The sequence below is a fragment of the Antechinus flavipes genome, chromosome 1 (assembly GCF_016432865.1).
Source record: "Antechinus flavipes isolate AdamAnt ecotype Samford, QLD, Australia chromosome 1, AdamAnt_v2, whole genome shotgun sequence".
Lineage (NCBI taxonomy): Eukaryota > Metazoa > Chordata > Mammalia > Dasyuromorphia > Dasyuridae > Antechinus > Antechinus flavipes.
In genome coordinates, this window is record NC_067398.1 from 85,663,412 (window position 1) to 85,683,120 (window position 19,709).

General features: G+C 37.1%; 1 protein-coding gene across 3 annotated transcripts; it reads left to right on the forward strand.

The window, feature by feature from the left end:
• Nucleotides 1-890: 890 nt before the first annotated feature.
• On the forward strand, nt 891-19,392 carry RNF20 (ring finger protein 20). Of its 3 annotated transcripts, none has more exons than XM_051986570.1 (20): nt 891-970; nt 1,897-2,064; nt 2,856-3,023; nt 3,151-3,298; nt 3,444-3,626; nt 5,019-5,137; nt 7,398-7,544; nt 7,644-7,721; nt 7,891-8,010; nt 10,290-10,469; nt 10,906-11,041; nt 11,493-11,614; nt 11,814-12,202; nt 12,841-12,958; nt 13,157-13,306; nt 16,023-16,235; nt 17,169-17,294; nt 17,456-17,596; nt 17,958-18,059; nt 18,335-19,392. In XM_051986570.1, exons 2-20 carry the CDS (start codon nt 1,936-1,938, stop codon nt 18,509-18,511), a joined length of 2,946 nt encoding a protein of 981 aa, XP_051842530.1. In that variant the 5' UTR covers nt 891-970; nt 1,897-1,935; the 3' UTR covers nt 18,512-19,392. The 3 variants fall into 3 exon arrangements, with proteins under 3 accessions (XP_051842530.1, XP_051842546.1, XP_051842538.1); XM_051986586.1 differs by having other exon boundaries at nt 3,450-3,626; XM_051986578.1 differs by lacking the exon at nt 891-970 and adding an exon at nt 1,099-1,623.
• The last annotated feature ends 317 nt before the right edge of the window (nt 19,393-19,709 follow it).

Consider the following 19,709-nt stretch of genomic DNA (forward strand, 5'->3'; position numbering starts at 1 on the left):
CCCACTTCTCAAATTCCCTTATCTGTGTTTATGTTGAACAGAGGTGAATAAGTAATAACAAGCCTTGGGTCCAGAGGGACCCGTATTCTAGTTCTGCTTTTTACATACAACAGTTGTGTGACTCTGGATAAGGAAACACTGAGTACGAGGATAAATGGCTGAAAGGATGCAGATCTGTATTAGTAGCGGGAGTTTCCTCATCTGGGAGTTCCCTCTATCAGTGAAATCTGCGGCCTATTCCTTATCTCCAAATTTAGCAGTGAACTTTCATTACGTAAATTCACCGAATCAAATCCCTCACAGGACCTCAGTTTTAAATCATTCTTTAAAGCCCTTTAAGGGAGCCCTTAGAGGTCTTCGAGGCCAAACCCCTCATTTTACAGTTGAGGAAAATACGGCTAAGAGAAGTTAACTGACGTGTCCAGGATCACACAATTAATGTCTCAATTTTTAGTTACAAACGCATCCCTTTAATTCTTTTTTCCCAAGCTGTTTTTACCTAATCCTCGATCCTCCCCACTACTATTCACCCTCCAGCTCCTGGTCAGTTCATCTTCCTTCAGCTCTACGTGACATCACTAGCTCTACGAATCCTTCACACGGAGCATCACTATGTCCCGTTAGTCTATTGGAGAATGATGGGATTGGCAACCACATAAACCAATAGATAGCAAACTTTTAACTGCTCAGGCTCAAGTTCACCAATCAGAGCATAAAGGGGCGGATTCTCTGAACGAGGATTGGTGCTCACAGAGAGGTTAGAGAAAGAGAAACCAACGTCTTTTCCTTATCGTGAGCGTGTTTGAGGTATTAGAAGCCACTTCCGCCCGGTCTAGCTTGGCTACTGAGAGGAAAGAGACATCTTGGTTCTTTCCCTCCTTCCGGGATTCTGTCCCGCCTCCGGAAGTTTGGCTTTATCCCCGCCCCAGGTCAGGGGTGAGAGGTCGAAGAGTGGCCCAGGGACACTGGGGTAAGTATCTGCTGCCTTAGGTCTCATACAGTATCCCCTTGGGAGGAGAACTGCCCCCTCCTCTTCTCCGCCCACTTCGTATAAGTCCCTGCCGGAAGGAGCGAGGAACTTCCGGCTCTTGCTTTAATTCCCCCGCGCCAGAGGGATCCTCGGTGAGTGTCACCATGTAACCGGCTTCCTCAGTTTAGGGCCAGGAGCTTAGAGATCTTCTGATTTGAACTGAGCACATCCCTCGTTCTCCCCTTCGGGATCGCAGTGTTTTCCTCGAGTCCCGGAGCCCACGCGTGTCCGCGCCTTGAAGACCTCCACGTCTCTCTGACCAAATTCCTCCCCACCGCAGTGTCACCCGCTCCTCTCCAGAATCACCATCCCTCCTCTGCACTCCCCGAGCTGCTTCCCCATCCCAGGTTTCCTCGTGTACAAGCCGGGCGCTCCCTGTGCCTTTCCTATGTGCGAGGATGCTCCCTCCCTCTTTGCGAATCAAACCAGCACAAGCTCCCCCTCCCACACCTCGAACCCTTTGGGAGCCCCAAGACTGCTCCAGCTCCAGCTCCTAAAGCATAACCTGACTTCGGAGCCGCTCAGTTCTCCCTCCCCCTTTTCCAAGACCATTCTGAAGCTCGGGTGGAATTTATGGGACTCAAGCCAGAGAGGTCAGTGGGAGAAACGGAAGATTTTCATATTGTCTTTGGGACTTGAGTCCTAAAGCACATCTTCCCTCCTTTTCTCCCCTCTTTCCCTCCCTCCCTCCCTTCTTTCCTCTTCCCTTCCTCTTCTCTTCCTTCCTCTTTAACTCCCTTCCTTCTTTCCTTCCTTCTTTCTTCCCTTCTTCTCACCCTTCCTCCCTTCCTTTCCTTCCTTTCTTCCCTTCTTTTTTTTCACATTTGAGTCCGTAACCTCTATAACTGTGAATTCACTTTTTCCAGGAAGAACCAGAAAAGTTGACAATCATCTGTTCAGTCAAAATGTCAGGAATCGGCAATAAGAGAGCAGCTGGGGAGCCTGGTACTTCTGTACCTCCAGAAAAGAAGGCTGCTGTTGAAGACTCAGGGACCACAGTAGAAACTATTAAACTAGGGGGTGTGTCCTCCACGGTATGTATGTCAGATACACACCTTCTTTACCAAATTATTTCTATTAAGTAAACATTTTTTGAGTACTTCTGATTTGCTAGCCATTGTGTGTCATACTTGGTGAATGCAATCTAGCTTTTGTTCATGGGCTTATTATAAACTCGTAGGAAAAATAAGCTAACAAATAGCTGCAATAGCTCAATAGGACTTTTGGAAGATGGCATTTTTTCAGCGTGGTGGTAGCTGAGGGTGGTATGTTTAATGAGAGTTAGTATTGTGACCCTTGAATGAAGAGCAGGTTTTTAATAAGTTTGCAGGAGGAAGTCATTCCAGGTAAGGAAAATTTCATGAATAAAGTCATAGACCAGAAAATAGTGCATCTAGGTAGCATGTTGGATAGAGGTCTTAGCCTACCTCCCAGAATTGTTCTAAGGATAAAATGATTTCTCTCTCTCTCTCTCTCTCTCTCTCTCTCTCTCTCTCACACTCACACACACTCACATATACACAGAGTATCCCAAGAGTAATTTGAAATTTTGAAGCCTTGGTGTATTTAAATTGCTACTTTCTTTATTCATGCTATAATATATTTGTTTCATTAGTCCATCTTTTTTACTCCTACTCTTCCCCCCACCCCTTTTATTTTACTGCTTTTTCCATTGGAAATTTTAGAGTTTCAGTGCTTGAAATTTTATGTAGTTTTATTTCATAGTAGAAATAATATAAGCACAACAAATTGTCCTGGTTGATCTATCATGTAATTTGTTCAGTGATTTTATTATGGCATTAATACAATTGATATTCTGTGGCAGGAGGAGTTAGACATACGCACGCTGCAGACCAAAAATCGTAAACTGGCAGAGATGCTAGATCAGAGACAGACTATTGAAGATGAACTGCGTGAGCATATTGAGAAATTGGAGCGCCGGCAGGCCACTGATGACGCTTCATTACTTATTGTTAACCGCTATTGGAGTCAAGTAGGTTCTGTGTTTGCTTACTTTTTCTTTGTCTTTGTTTCCTAATTTGAGAATTGTTACCTTCCTTAGAACTGAATCTAATCCTAGAATAAAGCTTGTCTTTTCCTATTGTCTCCATTTTTTCCAGTTCGATGAAAACATCCGCATCATCCTTAAACGCTATGATCTGGAACAGGGCTTAGGAGACTTGCTCACAGAAAGAAAAGCCCTTGTAGTTCCTGAACCAGAACCAGATTCAGATAGCAATCAGGAACGTAAAGATGACCGAGATAGAGGTGAATATTTTTGTAGTGACATGCCACACTCTGTTTATAAATCTGGCAGAAAAGTTTTGCTATAGAGACATCTTATCATTTCAGGAGAAGTGGGTTGCAGGCTTTCCAGTTTTGTGATTGTTTTGCTTTTATGTCTTGCCTCGAGGGGAAGGTGTGGAGCCAGCTTTCTCCTTCCTTGCTACTTTGGCCAGCAGTACCAGTGAGGAGATGGAATCACAGCTACAGGAGCGTGTGGAGTCCTCTCGTCGAGCTGTATCTCAGATAGTGACAGTCTATGACAAACTGCAAGAAAAGGTGGATGTACTTTTTCGCAAGCTAAACAGTGGAGGTGAGCCCATTAATGAGTGATACATAATGAATGATACAGAGAAAATGGAAATGCATTTTGATGCTTGTGTTCATTGTATTTCCACAGAAATTAATACATTTATGTAAAACCTATGTATGTATAAACTCATACTTAATTCCCTTTGCCCTAATTTTCAATTTGACTTAACAGAGAAAGAACTTGGGAACTGGGATTACAAATTAAAAAATGAAACCTCCTCAAGGAATTTATATTTTATTGGAGCCATACTGTCAAGTTTATGACATTGACTTAATCAGTCTTGGAAAAGAATTGTAGATAAGTAATGAGCTGGATCCAGAATTAAATAGAGACATGTTGGTCATATAGTGATAGGTTCCTTAATCGAGAGTGAAGAAGATCTTTACTAATGTGACAAAAACAAAAATTATAAATGTTGGAGGGGATGTGAGAAAACTAATATAGTAATGCATTGTTGGTGGAATTGTGAACTGATTCAACTACTCTGGAGAGCAATTTGGAACTGTGCCCAACGGGCTATAAAACTTGATATCTTTTGATTCAGCAATACCACTACCAGGTCTATATTCCAAAGAGATTTTTTTAAAAAAGGGAAAAAAATCTATATGAAAATATAGCATTTCTTTTTGTAGCGGCTAAGAATTGGAAATTGAGGGAATGCCCATCAGTTGGAGAATGGTTGACCAAATTGTGATATATAATTGTGATGGAATATTCTCATGCTATGAGAAATGACAAGTAGGATGATTTCAAAAAAACATGGAAAAATTTACATGAACTTTTACAAAGTGTAGTAAGCAGAACCAAGGCAACATTATATGTTGTAATAGCAATATTGTATCATGGAGAATTATGAATGACATTGATCCATGACAGTACTAGAGCTCATGATGGAAAATGTTATCTGCCTCTAGAAAAAGAATTGATGCAGCCTGAGTATAGATTAATGTATTTTATTTTCTTCTTCCTTTCTCTCACTTTCTTGTACAAAATGACTAATCTGTAAATATTTTACGTGATTTTACTCTTAGAATGTATATTTTATTGCTTCTCTTAGAATGAAGGAAGGGAGGGATAGAATTTGAAACTCAAAATGTTAGAAAAAAATTATTTAAAATGGTTTTTAATGTAATTGGGTAAGTAATAAAATTCTACCAAAAAAAAAAAAAAAGAAAAAAATTGTATGTAGAAGTAAGACAGGAATTGTTAATGGATAAGATACTGATGACTGGTAACCTTACTGGCAAAAGAACTAATTACATCAATGGTCCTTCGGTCTTGAATATGTAAATCATAAGTTCTTAATAGCAGTGCATGGATAAAAAGATGATGTGATTTTGCCATCACTTAAGTAATTTAATTCAAATACTTCATCTGTTTTTGTTGCCCCAGATGCTTTGGTTGTAGAGGAAGCAGTTCAGGAACTGAACTCCTTCTTGTCCCATGAGAATGGACGGCTTCAAGAATTGGCAGACCTTCTTCAGGAGAAACATCGTACCATGTCTCAGGAGGTACCTGATCAGAATAGAAAACTATGTTCTCTTCTGTGTTTGGATGTTTTCTACCAGTGGTGCATGTCAGACCTTCCATTGATAATACTGTGTACTACACTGATTATTGTACAAAGGAAGGTTATTGTTAGAAGAGATATAGATTAATATTTAACCAGGTGTAACGAATCAAAGCTCCATGGGAACAGAAGGGGAATTCTTGTGGTACAGTGGAACAAATTCTGGAGTGGGAATCAAAAAGACCTGGGTTCTAGTTCTATTCTTATTTGAGCATAATAGCAAATAAAATACACACGTGTGTATACACTTTATCTTCTTTTCCTCCAAGAGTACTATAATAGCACCTACTGGCCGACGTAGGACTTTTAGATTTGCAAAATGATTTATAATCTTTTATTTGTTCCTCACAGTAAGCCCTGTCAATACTTAGTAGCTGCAGTATGAGCAATTCATTTAAATTTAATGAAACTTAAACTTCGGTCCCTGTGGCCCTGGACTCTGCTAGGCAGCCTTTAACTTTCTCTTGCCTTGAACTAAGTCACCTTGCCATTTTATGGCCATCTGCAGACTATGCTACCAGACGTACTCACCTTCCATTCATTCCATAAGAGGTATCTTGCTTGCTTGTATTTGTATTCTCAGCAATTGGCATAGTTCTTGGCATAGACTAAGTGCTTAATAAATGCTTTTTCTTCATGCAAGCTTCAACATGAACCTTGTGTTTCTCATAGGGATAATAGTATCTCACTTTACCAGGAGACTTTTGAGGACGAAATAACCATATTGTTTGTGAAAGTCCTTTATAATAATACACAAATATACTATTATTTTTCTTGTTCATTTCTTGTTCTGTCTTGTTCAGCAATTGCAAATTGGAGAATCACATTCAAACACACACACACATTTTCTTTTAACAAGGAGACAAATTCTAAGGTAGAAATCCTTTTTATCACCATGAATATCTCTTTTGGTTTTCAGTTTGGTTTATAAAAACTATCAGTTCTGTATTTGATGTGGTAAAGCAAATTGTTGTGCTTTGTTTCTTAGGAAATGCTAGAGTTGTAAAGTAAGTAGGGAAGTGATTAGAACTATTTAAAGATAGATGATTAAAATAACAGCACCTGTGTTCTATCCATTGTTCATTTCCCATTCTAAATATGGCAGATATTTTTGTTATTGACTTGATACTTCATAGAACAAGGATTCATGATTCCCTAAGAATGTCAAACTTGGTCTTTTCCTTTAAACTGAAACAGATTTTATTTTGTATTGAGTTCTCATTAAGCTAATAACACTTGGTATGCTCTGAGAATTCTTCAGAAAATGAGAAATTTATTTTTTTAAAATGGTCCTGCCCCCAGGGAGCTTATTTTTGTAGAAGACAACACTTGCACAGATGACTGTAATATGTACTGTTATAAGATAAATATATTAGCATTACTAAGTAAATTAAGAGCAAAACTATTATCATCTCTTATTAGTTTCAGTACCAAAAGAAAGTCCTGTTTGGTATTTAAAATTATGCTGTTTAAGTTTGATGGTTAAAGCATGAACAATATTCATCTGTTCTTTATATTGGGTCTATGGATATTTGAAAGTTTTATCCTGTGTAGTTGGATATTAAGGGAAAATAATTATTTAATGGGTATCTTTAATTTTTTTCCCTAGAATTAGCTGAGGCAATTGGGGTTAAGTGACTTGCCCAGGGTCACACAGTTAGGAAGTGTTAAGTGTCTAAGACCAGATTTGAACTCGGGTCCTCCTGACTTCAGGGCTGGTGCCCTATCTATTGTGCCATCTAGCAGCCCCACAGCTTATTGAATATTGAAGGAGAGCTTTCTTGTTATAACCTTTTATGGAACAGATCCACACAGGAAAATATATCATAATGCCTTTTTTTGGCAAATGGTGCTTATCTGGGATAGGACATTTAGTGAGTATTAAACAATGTTTTCCTTATGGTCCAAAGTGCTATTAATCTTGTAAACTTCTGGAGATGTAGCGGTCCAGAGCTCATTAAGAAGGTTAACTGAGATAAAATATATATACACAGTGCTTTGCAAATCTGAAAGTTCTATAAAATTTTTGTAGTTGTTATTAAGAATATTCTTATTGCACTTAGATGAAACTTGCTAACTTTCCTTGCTGTGATATGTTTTAGTGTTATGAAAGACTTGGGAACTAGTTTAGTACACTATCTATAATTTTCTGTTTATTGTTTTCTTTCTGTTCTTCTGAATGTTTGTTCCTGGGACAACAGTTTTCTAAGTTACAGAGTAAAGTAGAAACTGCAGAGTCACGAGTGTCTGTTTTAGAGACAATGATTGATGATTTGCAATGGGATATTGACAAAATACGCAAGAGGGAGCAGCGCCTTAACCGGCATCTCGCTGAGGTGTTAGAGCGGGTAAGCAATCACTTTTTGAAAGTTGGAGACAAATCTAATTCTAGAGCTCAGATTAAAATCCTAGGAGATCTTGCTAAAGAACTTTTTTCTTCTTTTTAGGTGAATTCCAAAGGTTATAAAGTGTATGGAGCTGGAAGCAGTCTCTATGGTGGCACGATCACAATTAATGCTCGAAAGGTAAAGAAAATCTCCATATCTGTGTAAGGTTGTGTTTTTTAGGGACTGACTACAGTTTTATTTTGGAAAGTTGAAATTACATTGTATCCAGAAAGCAGAGAGGAAAAGATGCTTGAGGGTACAGTCTTTTCCTTCTAATTTTGTTTGATCACTTTCCCACACTTTCAAGTTTGAAGAGATGAATGCTGAGCTTGAGGAGAACAAAGAATTGGCTCAGAACCGTCTTTGTGAGCTGGAGAAACTTCGCCAGGACTTGGAAGAAGTGACTGCCCACAATGAGAAGCTTAAGGTATGACAGTAATTCCCCAGAAAGTTTCATAGGCCAGTGATGTGTGTATTTTTGTTAATTCTTTGCTCAGGGTAATTCTTAAGGTTTTTCATCCATAGGTCAACACACAATTCATAAAGGATAAATAAAAATTTGTGTTGTTTTGCTTAGGTTATATTTGGTACTTCAGTTTAGGAGACATGATAATAATTTCATTATTCTAGTAAATAATATGCTTCTATCCCTGATAAGCACTTGATCCATTTCATTTTTGATGTTCAGGAAATATAAAATATGAGTAAAAATGTTGCTAAATGATAAGTATATTTCCATTTTTACTTATTTTTAAACTTATAAAAGTGTATTGTTGGGCTTTGCCCAAGATCTATAATAGAAAGCATTGCTTTTTTTAGTCAAGTCAGCCATCTTGTGGTACATGAAGAGAATTGTAGATAACCATAATGTGTTCTTTATATGGAATTTGCTTACCAAAGATTGATCAGTGTATTCCCTGCAGGGATGGCCTTAGGGCTTTTTCCCCTTGTTGGTATGTAGTCATCTATATTTAGCTTGCAGAAGAAAATGATAAAGTTGTCTTTTTGATGAAATTGGATTTTATATATTTACAAGTAAAAAATGACTTTTTCTTTCCTACTTGTATTTTGCTTAGCTTGAGATTTCATTACAGGCTTTGTTTTTCATTACTCTCATTAATAGAGATTTTGTATTTGTTCTCTTCTTTAATGATGGAATTAATAATTGTTCTTACTATACCTCTAAGAGTAATGGAGGCTCATAATGATGTCTATAGGCTTGTGTAGAAAATAGATGTTTAGTTAATAAGTAGCATTTCTGTTTCATTTTAGACTGAGAAAGACTTTGTTTCAAAATTAGCTACAGAGGTACTTTCAGAAGACCAGTCCCATTATCATTTGAGGCCTTTCATTGTTGAGTTGTTAAAGAAAAATGAGGGAATGAATCTTTGAAGACAGACTCATTAGGAAAGGACAAATCTAGTAGAATAAACTTCTAATGCTCACTTTTGTTAGAATCGGTAGACTTGTTTTTCTTAATATTTGTAGACTGCTTTATGAATGAACTGTATTTTGATATCTTTTGCTAATGTTTAAAGCATAAAGTACTGCACTGAACATGTCTTATGAAATTTTATCTTTGAGATCCTACTGTTTGCTAGTGTTACAGATAGAAAGATAAAAGCAAAATAGTTGGTTTTTAAAGAATCTTCATTCTAAGAGGAGAGATGATGTTCACATATGTAGGTATCTGCAAAAGAGATACAAGTATATCTTAGGAGAAAAATGTAATAGCTCAGTAGGCACTAGGAAAGATCTTGAAGAAGGTAGAGCTTGAACTGACTCGTAAAAAAATCCACCATCTATCAGGGGTGGAAATGAGAGGGGAGAATAATTTAGGTGTTGAAGAGCCATTGCAGAGATCCAGATCTAGGAGAGGTTATACTGTGAGAGGAACAGCTCTATTGGCTAGACTGTAGATTTTGTGGAGGGAAGTAGCATATATAATAAGGCTGGAAAGTTAAGATGAAGTTATGTTGTAAAAGATGGAGATTTGAAATGTCAAGCAGAAATTTTTTATTTATTTATTTTTTTGCAAGCAATTGGGGTTAAATGGCTTCCTTAGGATCACATAGCTAGGAAGTGTTAAATGTCTGAGGCCAGATTTAAACTCAGGTCCTCCTGACATCAGGGCCGGTGTTCTATCCACTGGGCCATCTAGCTGCCCCAAGCAAAAATTTTTATTGATTCTGGAATTAAGAAAGAAGCTATGAAGTTTGAATGATAAGAGTGATATTGAACTTCAAGAATTTTAAAAACACTTTGTTTACTTGGTCAAGATTGTAGTAGGGACAGACAGGGAGATCAATTAGGAAGAGGCTATTACTTGGTAGGGATATCAGATGGGAAAGGCCTAGATTATGATAGTTACATGAATGGAGAGAAGATATGTTTGAGAGATATTTTGATATAATTGAAATAAATCAATAATTTGATACCTGCTTTGTGCAGGTAATTGGATTTGTGGATTAAGATAGATGAATCAGAGATTACTTGCTTGGCTGACTGGAGAGATGATGGCACTCAACTCAAAGAGGCAAATTTAGAAGAAGGTCCAAATTTAGAAGAGCTATTGGTCTGTAGCTCATTATTAGGGCTGGACATGTAGATCTGGGGAGTGAACTGCATCAAGATGATACCATGGCTTCTTATGGCAATTGTATTTCTGATCTTTGTCCTGCTCTTTGTGGGGATGTATCTATATAGGTAGAGTTGCGGAGTGCTGTGGAAGAAGTGGTAAAGGAAACTCCTGAATATCGATGTATGCAATCACAGTTTTCTGTCCTCTATAATGAGAGTCTACAGTTGAAAGCACATTTGGATGAAGCTCGTACTCTGCTTCATGGCACTAGGGGGACTCACCAACGCCAGGTGGAACTCATTGAGGTAATGATGCTTTATTTCTTCTCTACTTTATCAAAGTCTTTCTTTTCCAAAAACTTTTTAAACATTGCCTTCTCTTTATATATAGTTTGATCAGTGTTGATTTTTTCATATTTGTTATATTTTGCCTTATATGTTATCTCTCTCTGATTAGATTTTTAGCATCCTCAGTATTGATCATCTTTTTATTTCTTTTCTGTTTCTTGTCAGTGTTCAATATAGTGTTTTATACAGAGTGATTTTCAATAAATGTTGACAGTCTCTGGAACTTCTCAGGGTGATAATACCTTTTTTTCCCTGACGTTTTCATCTTTCTTGGGTCATTGTGGAGCAAGTCTGGGAGATAGAATAGAAATTTGATTCATTTTGATCAGTTTGACAGAAGAATGACATGTATCTGTTTCTCAATAGTAATGATTTCTCCCTTTCCTCTGTCTAGCGTGATGAAGTTAGCCTGCACAAGAAGTTAAGGACAGAGGTGATCCAGTTAGAAGATACACTAGCACAGGTCCGCAAGGAGTATGAAATGTTGAGGATAGAATTTGAGCAGACCCTGGCTGCCAATGAGCAAGCAGGTAAGAATCTCTCGCTCTCTCTTCTGAAATGGATCTGCTATTAATGACTGAAAAATTTGGTCTTGGTTGGGATAAAAATTAACCCAGATTTCCTTTAGTATCAAATATCATAATTAAATGAAATTCATCATATCTTAATTTGAGATTAATTCACGTGGATCCGTTTTTTTAAGCTCAGAGAAATAGTTACAGTAGGTAATATTTTTTCAATAGTAGAATCATAAATTTAGATCAGGAAAGAAGTTCATAGAGGTTAATTGATTTTTCCCTAGGACATGTAGGAAATAAATTGCAGAGCCAAGATCTAAATTGAAGTCCTTTGATTTCAAATCCAGAGATGTTTTCACCTACTGTGCTGCCTTTAATAGGTTTCTGAATCATACTGTTGTTCTTGTCCTTATAAGTTTGCCAATTTCACAACTTCTCGATAAACTTTTGTTTTTCTTTTTAGGCCCCATAAATCGGGAAATGCGTCACCTTATCAGCAGCCTTCAGAATCACAATCATCAACTAAAGGGGGAGGTCTTAAGATATAAGCGCAAACTAAGAGAGGCCCAGTCTGATTTGAGCAAGGTAACTGGAAGGGGTGAGTGGGGAAAACTGATCTCTGAGCTGAGAGCACCATTTAGCTTGCTGTTTTGCATTATCTACTATGTTTAAACATATAAGATTTCAGGCATAATACTCCTTTGAAAGGAAAAGAGATATAATGTGAGTGGTTCAATGGTTTACTCTAACTGTGTCCTGCTTTTTCTCCCTTTTGGTCTTCCAGACCCGCCTCCGGAGTGGCAGTGGCCTTCTGCAGTCCCAGTCTAGTACTGAAGATCCCAAGGAAGAACCTGTAGACATCAAGCAGGAGCCAGAGGACTCTTCTACCCAGACCTCAGCATCCAAGGCTGCTCAGGAAGAGGCAAGTGAGACCAAGGCCAAAAGAGATGAGGAAGAACGTGAACGGGAAAGGCGTGAAAAGGAGAGAGAACGAGAGAAAGAAAAAGAAAAAGAAAGGGAACGAGAGAAAGAAAAGGAGCGAGAGCGTGAGAAGCAGAAGCAGAAAGAATCGGAAAAGGACCGAGAATCCAGCAAAGATAAGGAGAAAGGGAAGCACGAAGATGGAAGGAAAAAAGAAGCAGAGCTGATTAAGCAACTGAAGGCTGAACTCAAGTAAGAGCCAACATTAATTTATGGTCCTCATGAAATGACTGTCTGGTGTACCAGATATTGTTTAGTAATGGTGAAAGCAGCTAGTTGACGCATTAATGTGACCACAGACATTGTCAGAACAACTCAGATGTCCTGATTGCTTATTAGGTGGTCTGATTTAGAAGCAAAGCATAGGGAAGAACCCTATTTCCTTCCCTTGCTGTTCAGGGATCTTAACTTGTATAATGGTGTTAGCTTCCTAGGCTTGATTAGAAAGTTATGACTATTCATTAGATCTCAGCAAGTGTAAATAGTTTCACTAGTTGGACTTTTATTAATCTTGTCATTGGACAAAATGAAACACTTGAAAATTTATTTTGAAAGTTTGTGAACTTAGTAAATCTTCCATTTTTTTGTTCTCCTATTACTGCATGTTTCCTTCAAGGAAGCGATATATGTTTTAATAATATTATTCCTCTCCATTCATCAAGTCTCAGGAATTTCCTAGAATCTAGGGACAGTCCATATAAATGGTTTACATTGTAGAGAAGCCAAGAGCAGAATAACATTCTGCTTTAATCTGTAATTACTTTGTACCACATGACAGTTCAGTTCTGGGGATCACCTTTGCCAACTTCATGTGTTCCTTTTATCAATAGGAAGGCACAAGAGAGCCAAAAGGAGATGAAACTCTTGCTAGATATGTATCGCTCTGCTCCCAAGGAGCAAAGAGACAAGGTTCAACTCATGGCAGCTGAAAAAAAGGCCAAGGCTGAGGTAACTTCTGTTTGTCTGTTACTCTAGTTAGTCATCAACTTGTTTGTGTGGAGCTTCCTCAAGAAAACCATTGTTTGTTGTAAAAGGGTCTGGTAGGCCAATTAAGGAGTGATTTTATATGCCTAATAATGCTCTATGCATGGTGTGGGTGTCTGAAGTCCTTTTGACTTGTCTCATCTGATTGTTTTCTTCTTTAAGTTGGAAGATCTGAGGCAAAGACTCAAGGACTTAGAGGATAAAGAGAAAAAGGAAAGCAAAAAAATGGCTGATGAAGATGCCCTGCGCAAGATCAAGGCAGTGGAGGAACAAATAGAATACTTGCAGAAGAAACTGGCTGTGGCAAAGCAGGTAAGACAAGACCTTGAAAATGACCTTTTAAGCAAGAAAAGGGTTCTTAACTGAAATAAATATAGGGAAAATTTGCTACTTTAATAACATGCTTCTGTGCTACATAATTAGTTCTGTTTTGAAGAAGTAAGTTTAGTAATGAAATTGACACTTAGATTAGGGAAGCCTCTACATAGGTACCTATTCCATATATGTGCAGTGTATGGATATGTTTATACATATAACTTTTACTATAACAGATAGCTGTGCTGTTTTTTCATACAGACATACCAGTGATTATATAATTACAAGTAATGAGTATATATAATATGCATTATAAAAATTAGCCAGATGGACATATTAGGCATTTTGTGTACACTAGGTTAAATAAAAGTAGAATCATTTCAGTTTTTATAAAATTTGTTTATTAGTGCTTTTCCTTTTTTTCAGAAAAGTTTACTGTCATGTTAAATTATACTATATTGATAGACTTCTCCCCCTCTATAGCTTCAGCTGTCATATCTCTGTAAATGTTGTGGAATGAGAGACTTAAGAGTCAGGAGAGCCTGGGATCAGATCCCAATAGCTGTGTCGCTATTGGCAAATTACCTCAATCTCTCTGAGTATCAGTTTTTTCCTTCTCAGTAAAATGAAATAAAAATGTTGATAGCTACCTCACAAGGTTCTTATGATGATAAAATGTTTTGTATAGCATTTAGCAAACTTTAACAGCTAATCTTTATATGATATGGATTTGAAAGGAATAATAATGACAGCAATGGCAGTGATAATAATTCTTGCTTTTTCTGCTAGGCCTGCTTTTCCAACCCTCTGCTGGCTGTCCCAGTCTAGGTTGCTTGTTACCATTTCAAATTCTACATATTCGAAACTAAATTCATGCTCTTTTCTTAAAACTTTCCCCTCCCCCCAACTTTGAATTTCTAGTAGTGGCATCTTTGTCCCAGTCATCTTTGATTCCTGCCCTTTTTTAAAATTTATTTTTTTAATTTTTAATTTTATTTTATAATAACTTTATATTGACAGAATCCATGCCAGGGTAATTTTTTTACAACATTATCCCTTGCACTCGCTTCTATTCCGATTTTTCCCCTCCCTCCCTTCACCCCCTCTCCTAGATGGCAAGCAGTCCTATATATGTTAGATATGTTGCAGTATATCCTAGATACAATATATGTTTGCAGAACAGTTCTCTTGTTGCACAGGGAGAATTGGATTCAGAAGGTAAAAATAACCCGGGAAGAAAAACAAAAATGCAAATAGTTCACATTCATTTCCCAGTGTTCTTTCTTTGGGTGTAGCTCTTCTGTCCATCATTTATCAATTGAAACTGAGTTAGGTCTCTTTGTCAAAGAAATCCACTTCCATCAGAATATATCCTCATACAATATCGTTGTCGAAGTGTATAATGATCTCCTGATTCTGCTCATTTCACTTAGCATCAGTTCATGTTAGTCTCTCCAAGCTTGTCTGTATTCATCCTGCTGGTCATTTCTTACAGAACAATAATATTCCATAACATTCATATTCTACAATTTACCCAGCCATTCTCCAATTGATGCTGCCCTTTTTTTTTTCACCAATATTCAGTTAACTAAGTCTTTTTGATTCAATTTCTCTAAGGTTTTTTCATATGTCTCCTCTTTTTCTACCCCATTACTGACAGCTTATCCAGTCCCTCATTACCTTTAACCTTGACTATTATCTTTTGATTACTCTCATTTTTTAGTCAGATCTGTCCTCTATACTGCTATCAATTTAATTTTCATAAATTGTAACTCTGATCATGTCATCTCTTCTTTCTAAACATATTTAGTTGCTTGCCACTATTTTCTAAGTATTGTCCATTCTCTTTGCCATAGATGTTCAGGAGCCTCCAGATTCTGGCCCCAGCTTCCTTTTTTAGCTTTTAACCCTTTTCCAGTGTCCCTTTGTTTTTCTGCTTCTAAACCTTTGCTTATGCTTTTTACTTCATCTAAATTGTTCTACACTCAGCCTCATCTCTCCAGTATTATACTTTAAGATTCAGTTCATGTCCTTTTTTTTCCATGAAAGTTTCTCTCTTTCCCCTAGAGGACAATTTTCATATTCCTTTAGTTGCTCTTTTTCCTTTTGCATTGAGTTCTAGTACTCTGTATGTATCTTAGCTCTTCCTCAAGGATATTCTTGTTTCTTTAAGGACAGAGATTATATTTGTATTGTTGTATCTTCCACAAAGTAAATATTAAATAAATCTGTGTAATAAATACATGTAGATTAATCTATAACATAAAGGATAAAGGCAATAAGAAAGGTTTAAGATAGCTAGGTGCCGCAGTGGATAGAGCACCAGCCCTGAAGTCAGGAGGACCTGAGTTCAAATTTGGCCTCAGATACTTAACACTTCCAACTATGTGACCCTGCGCAAGTCACTTAGCCCCAATTGCTTCAGTAAAAAAAAAAAAAAAAAAGAAAGAAAGTTTTAAGGTAGCTGGGACAAAGAAAATTTGCAAAAATATTAGCGCATATATAAGATATGAGATTGTCTCTATCTTAGGATAATGTATAATAATAATTCAGATTTGTAAATAAGTATCATTATCTTCTAAGATCTTTGTTTTTTAAGTGAGAGTTTTGTCTTTCCTTTTTAATTGAATATTAGGAAGGGCTTAGTTGATTTGTGCCTTGTTCTCGGGAGTTGAAAGGTGTGATTCAAAATACAAACTGTTTATTGCTTCAGGAAGAAGATGCTCTACTCTCGGAGATGGATGTCACAGGACAGGCATTTGAAGATATGCAGGAGCAGAATATCCGTTTAATGCAGCAGTTAAGAGAAAAAGATGATGCCAATTTTAAGTTGATGTCAGAACGCATCAAATCAAATCAGATCCATAAATTACTCAAAGAGGAGAAAGAAGAGCTTGCAGACCAGGTTCTGACTCTGAAGACTCAGGTAATCAGGAAAGACAGACAGATTCTCATCTCATGTACTTTAGTATTCTCTCCAGGAATAAGAGCTGCTTCTCTGTGGCAAGCTGCAGATAGAAAGGGCATAATGCTAGGCAATTATTAGGTAGTATGGGGAGATAAGATCAAATTCACTAAAATAATTCAGTTTCCTTTGTGCCCATGAGACTATGAAAGGAATGACTAGAAATTTAGAATGATAAAGTACTTGGTAGGGTCCTCAGGAATATTTTTCTCTTCGAAGTAAGAAAGATACATATTGTACTTTACATAAACAGATTTTTAAAACCCTTTCCATTTTGTAACTGCCTTAAATACTAATATGGTATGTCTTCTTTTAAGAAATAAGAGAATGTAAATATGAAACATTGCACATACCATCAGACTCGGGGGGTGTGTTGATGGTTTTTGCGGCATTACTTTTTCTTTCTTGTATTCACATTTTTACAAGGGATGGCTCCCTGCGTAAGAAGTAGAGAGGGATATATTTGGACTTAAAGGTGATATGAAGCAAATGATACCATTCAAACCTTTTTAAAAATAGAAATGCATGTGAATGGTTGAATTTATGACTTGGAAATTAGCATAGCATAGGAAAAAGATAGAATACTAACAGTAGTTAGAATTTCATTTTCACTTTTTCTAAATGTGGATTTCAAAGCATTAAAAAACAGTATGTGATACATATTCACTTTGAGATTGATAACTCACAAAAATAGATTTCACTTGTACAATAGAGAAATAAAATGGGCTTTTGAATGCTTGAGTGGGTCTTTTAATGGTTTAGTCAGGAAAGTCAGGAATAAAATTTTGAGATTCTGTACCTCCTTTTGTGTTCAAAGTTTAAAAACAGTATGATCAAATTTTAAATTTTAAAATTTTTTCTCAATTGTTTGGAAACCCTACTTTTTTTTTGAAGGTGGATGCTCAGCTACAAGTAGTAAGGAAACTGGAAGAAAAGGAACATCTCTTACAGAGCAACATTGGCACAGGAGAGAAGGAGTTGGGTCTTCGGACACAGGCTTTGGAGATGAATAAACGCAAGGTGAGTATTTTTCTAGATATGAAAGGAATGATTTATCTTGGGGCAGTTACTATATATTATATTAATAAAAGAATTCCCTTTTTATTTCCTGTATTGGGTTAAAGTTTTTCAACATTGAAAACAATATAGTGATTTTTTTTTTTAAATTCAATTCTTTCCAGGCAATGGAAGCAGCCCAGCTTGCAGATGACCTCAAAGCACAGCTAGAGTTGGCACAGAAGAAACTTCATGATTTTCAAGATGAAATTGTGGAGAACAGTGTGACCAAGGAAAAGGATATGTTTAATTTTAAACGGGCCCAGGTACTGGCCTATGCTTCTTTCAGCTTTGCTTTTAGATCTTTTCTGAAGAATCAAACCATGATAAAGACAGGGTTAAGGAAAAAAGTGATAGCCAAAAATTCAAATTATTCTTCCAGTATTTTTTTCTTCCCTTTCCTACATTTTTCTATTCTTAATTGTGTTCAAGGTTGAATTTACTAGGGCTTTCAGATTGGTTAATTGTGAAATAAAGGGGGATGTTATATTTTTGCAGTCATATTTCTTCCCAGGAAGAAAAGTGTTCATGAAAGAATAAAAGAGAATTAAAAACTCTAATTTCTATAGTGATTATTTTGATTTTTCTCTTGGGGAGACGTGTCTAACAGATGTTTTTCTTTCACAGGAAGATATTTCTAGACTTCGAAGGAAGTTAGAGACTACAAAGAAACCAGACAATGTACCTAAATGTGATGAGATCCTCATGGAGGAGATTAAGGATTATAAGGTGAAGTATAGTTTCAATAGTATCCCTAAATTACTTTAACTCAAATGAATTCAAGGCTTAAAGTGGTATCCCCAAGGAGAGAGAGAATTAAACCTAGCCTCTATCCCATCATTAGGATGATTCCTTTTTGAGATGTCAGTAAAACTTAATGCGTTGCTATGGTGTGTTATTTGTTTGTTTGTTTGTTTTTGGAAGATCATTAGTTTTTCCATTTATGAAATGGTGGTGGTGGTAGTGATTCAACATCTCACTTACTTCACTTCTTTCCTTTTCAGGCCCGACTAACCTGTCCATGTTGCAACATGCGCAAGAAGGATGCTGTGCTTACCAAATGCTTTCATGTCTTCTGCTTTGAGTGTGTGAAGACACGCTATGATACTCGCCAGCGTAAATGTCCGAAGTGTAATGCTGCCTTTGGTGCCAATGACTTCCATCGCATCTATATTGGTTGAAACAGGTTATGAGCAGAGGAACAGAAAGTCAGGATAGATATTTTTTCATGAACCATCAAATTGTTACCTCTTCTCTCCTTGCTGTCACTGGACAGGCCATGTGTTGCCATTCACAGACTCCCGCCCATGTTCTTCTCCAAAATAACTGGGTGACTCCAGTGAGAGAATTGGGTAAATAAAAGGATTAGGTTTGCGGGAAGAAGTTAAAATAAGCAAACAATTGGCTATCTTCCCTTCTAGCTTAAATTTCTTTAGGAGCCCACTATGCCATCTTGGCCTGTTGGCCTATTCCTCCCCTCCCCTAAAAATACCGAGTTGGTATTTTTGCTCTGGATAGTACTGATTTTGTACTGATTAGAGAGCACAGAAAAGGGGAGTCAGCTGGGTTTAGACTGAAGAAAGCTGGAGCTCCTTAGCAGAAGTTGCCTTTGGGCATGATTTGGTTTGTAAACTTGTAGCACAAAAGTGTCCTAGTGGCACTCTTCCTTAGACAACATGTACTGATTCCCTCAAATATCAGGGATCTTTAAGGGCCAATTACAGACTATCTGGTGGCACTTTTATTTTTACAGAGTTGTTAATTGGTGGAAGATATACTAAGTAAAGTCTTTAATTCCTCCCAGACTGGAGTAGTGCAAACAGTATAGCCCCTTTCTGACTCTCAGAATGGCTAGAATTAGAAGAGATGAAAGAACAAGGTGATGAGTACCTTCTGGGCTGGCATTCTAGTGGAGGATGCCAGGAGGACTTGGTGAGCTGTGAAATCCTCTTTGTTCACTTTTCTGGGGTATTGTCAATCTTCATTTTCCAGAGGACTGTTTGTAGTGTTTTCCATCAGACTTTGTACTTGACAAATGCCAATTAAAACATGGGTCAATTTATCTACGTCTTACAGGTTTTTTCCTTAAGATGGGTGAAAGCCATTTTAGTACTTATTATCCTACTCCTGGGTTTCCTTTAAACATGAATTATCACCTTAGCACAAGAAACTTGATGAAGGTTTTAAAGAACATTGATTTTTATGTATTAATGAAACTCTTCTAGCCATCTCATTATGAATATAGGCTATTTAAAAGTTATGACTAGCGGTTTTCCTCTTGAATTCCCTCCTCCCTACCTCATGTGGCCTCTCTCACTCTCATCCTTTAATAGTCCTATACTTCCCTATCACTCCATTTAGTTCATAAAGATTCTTTTA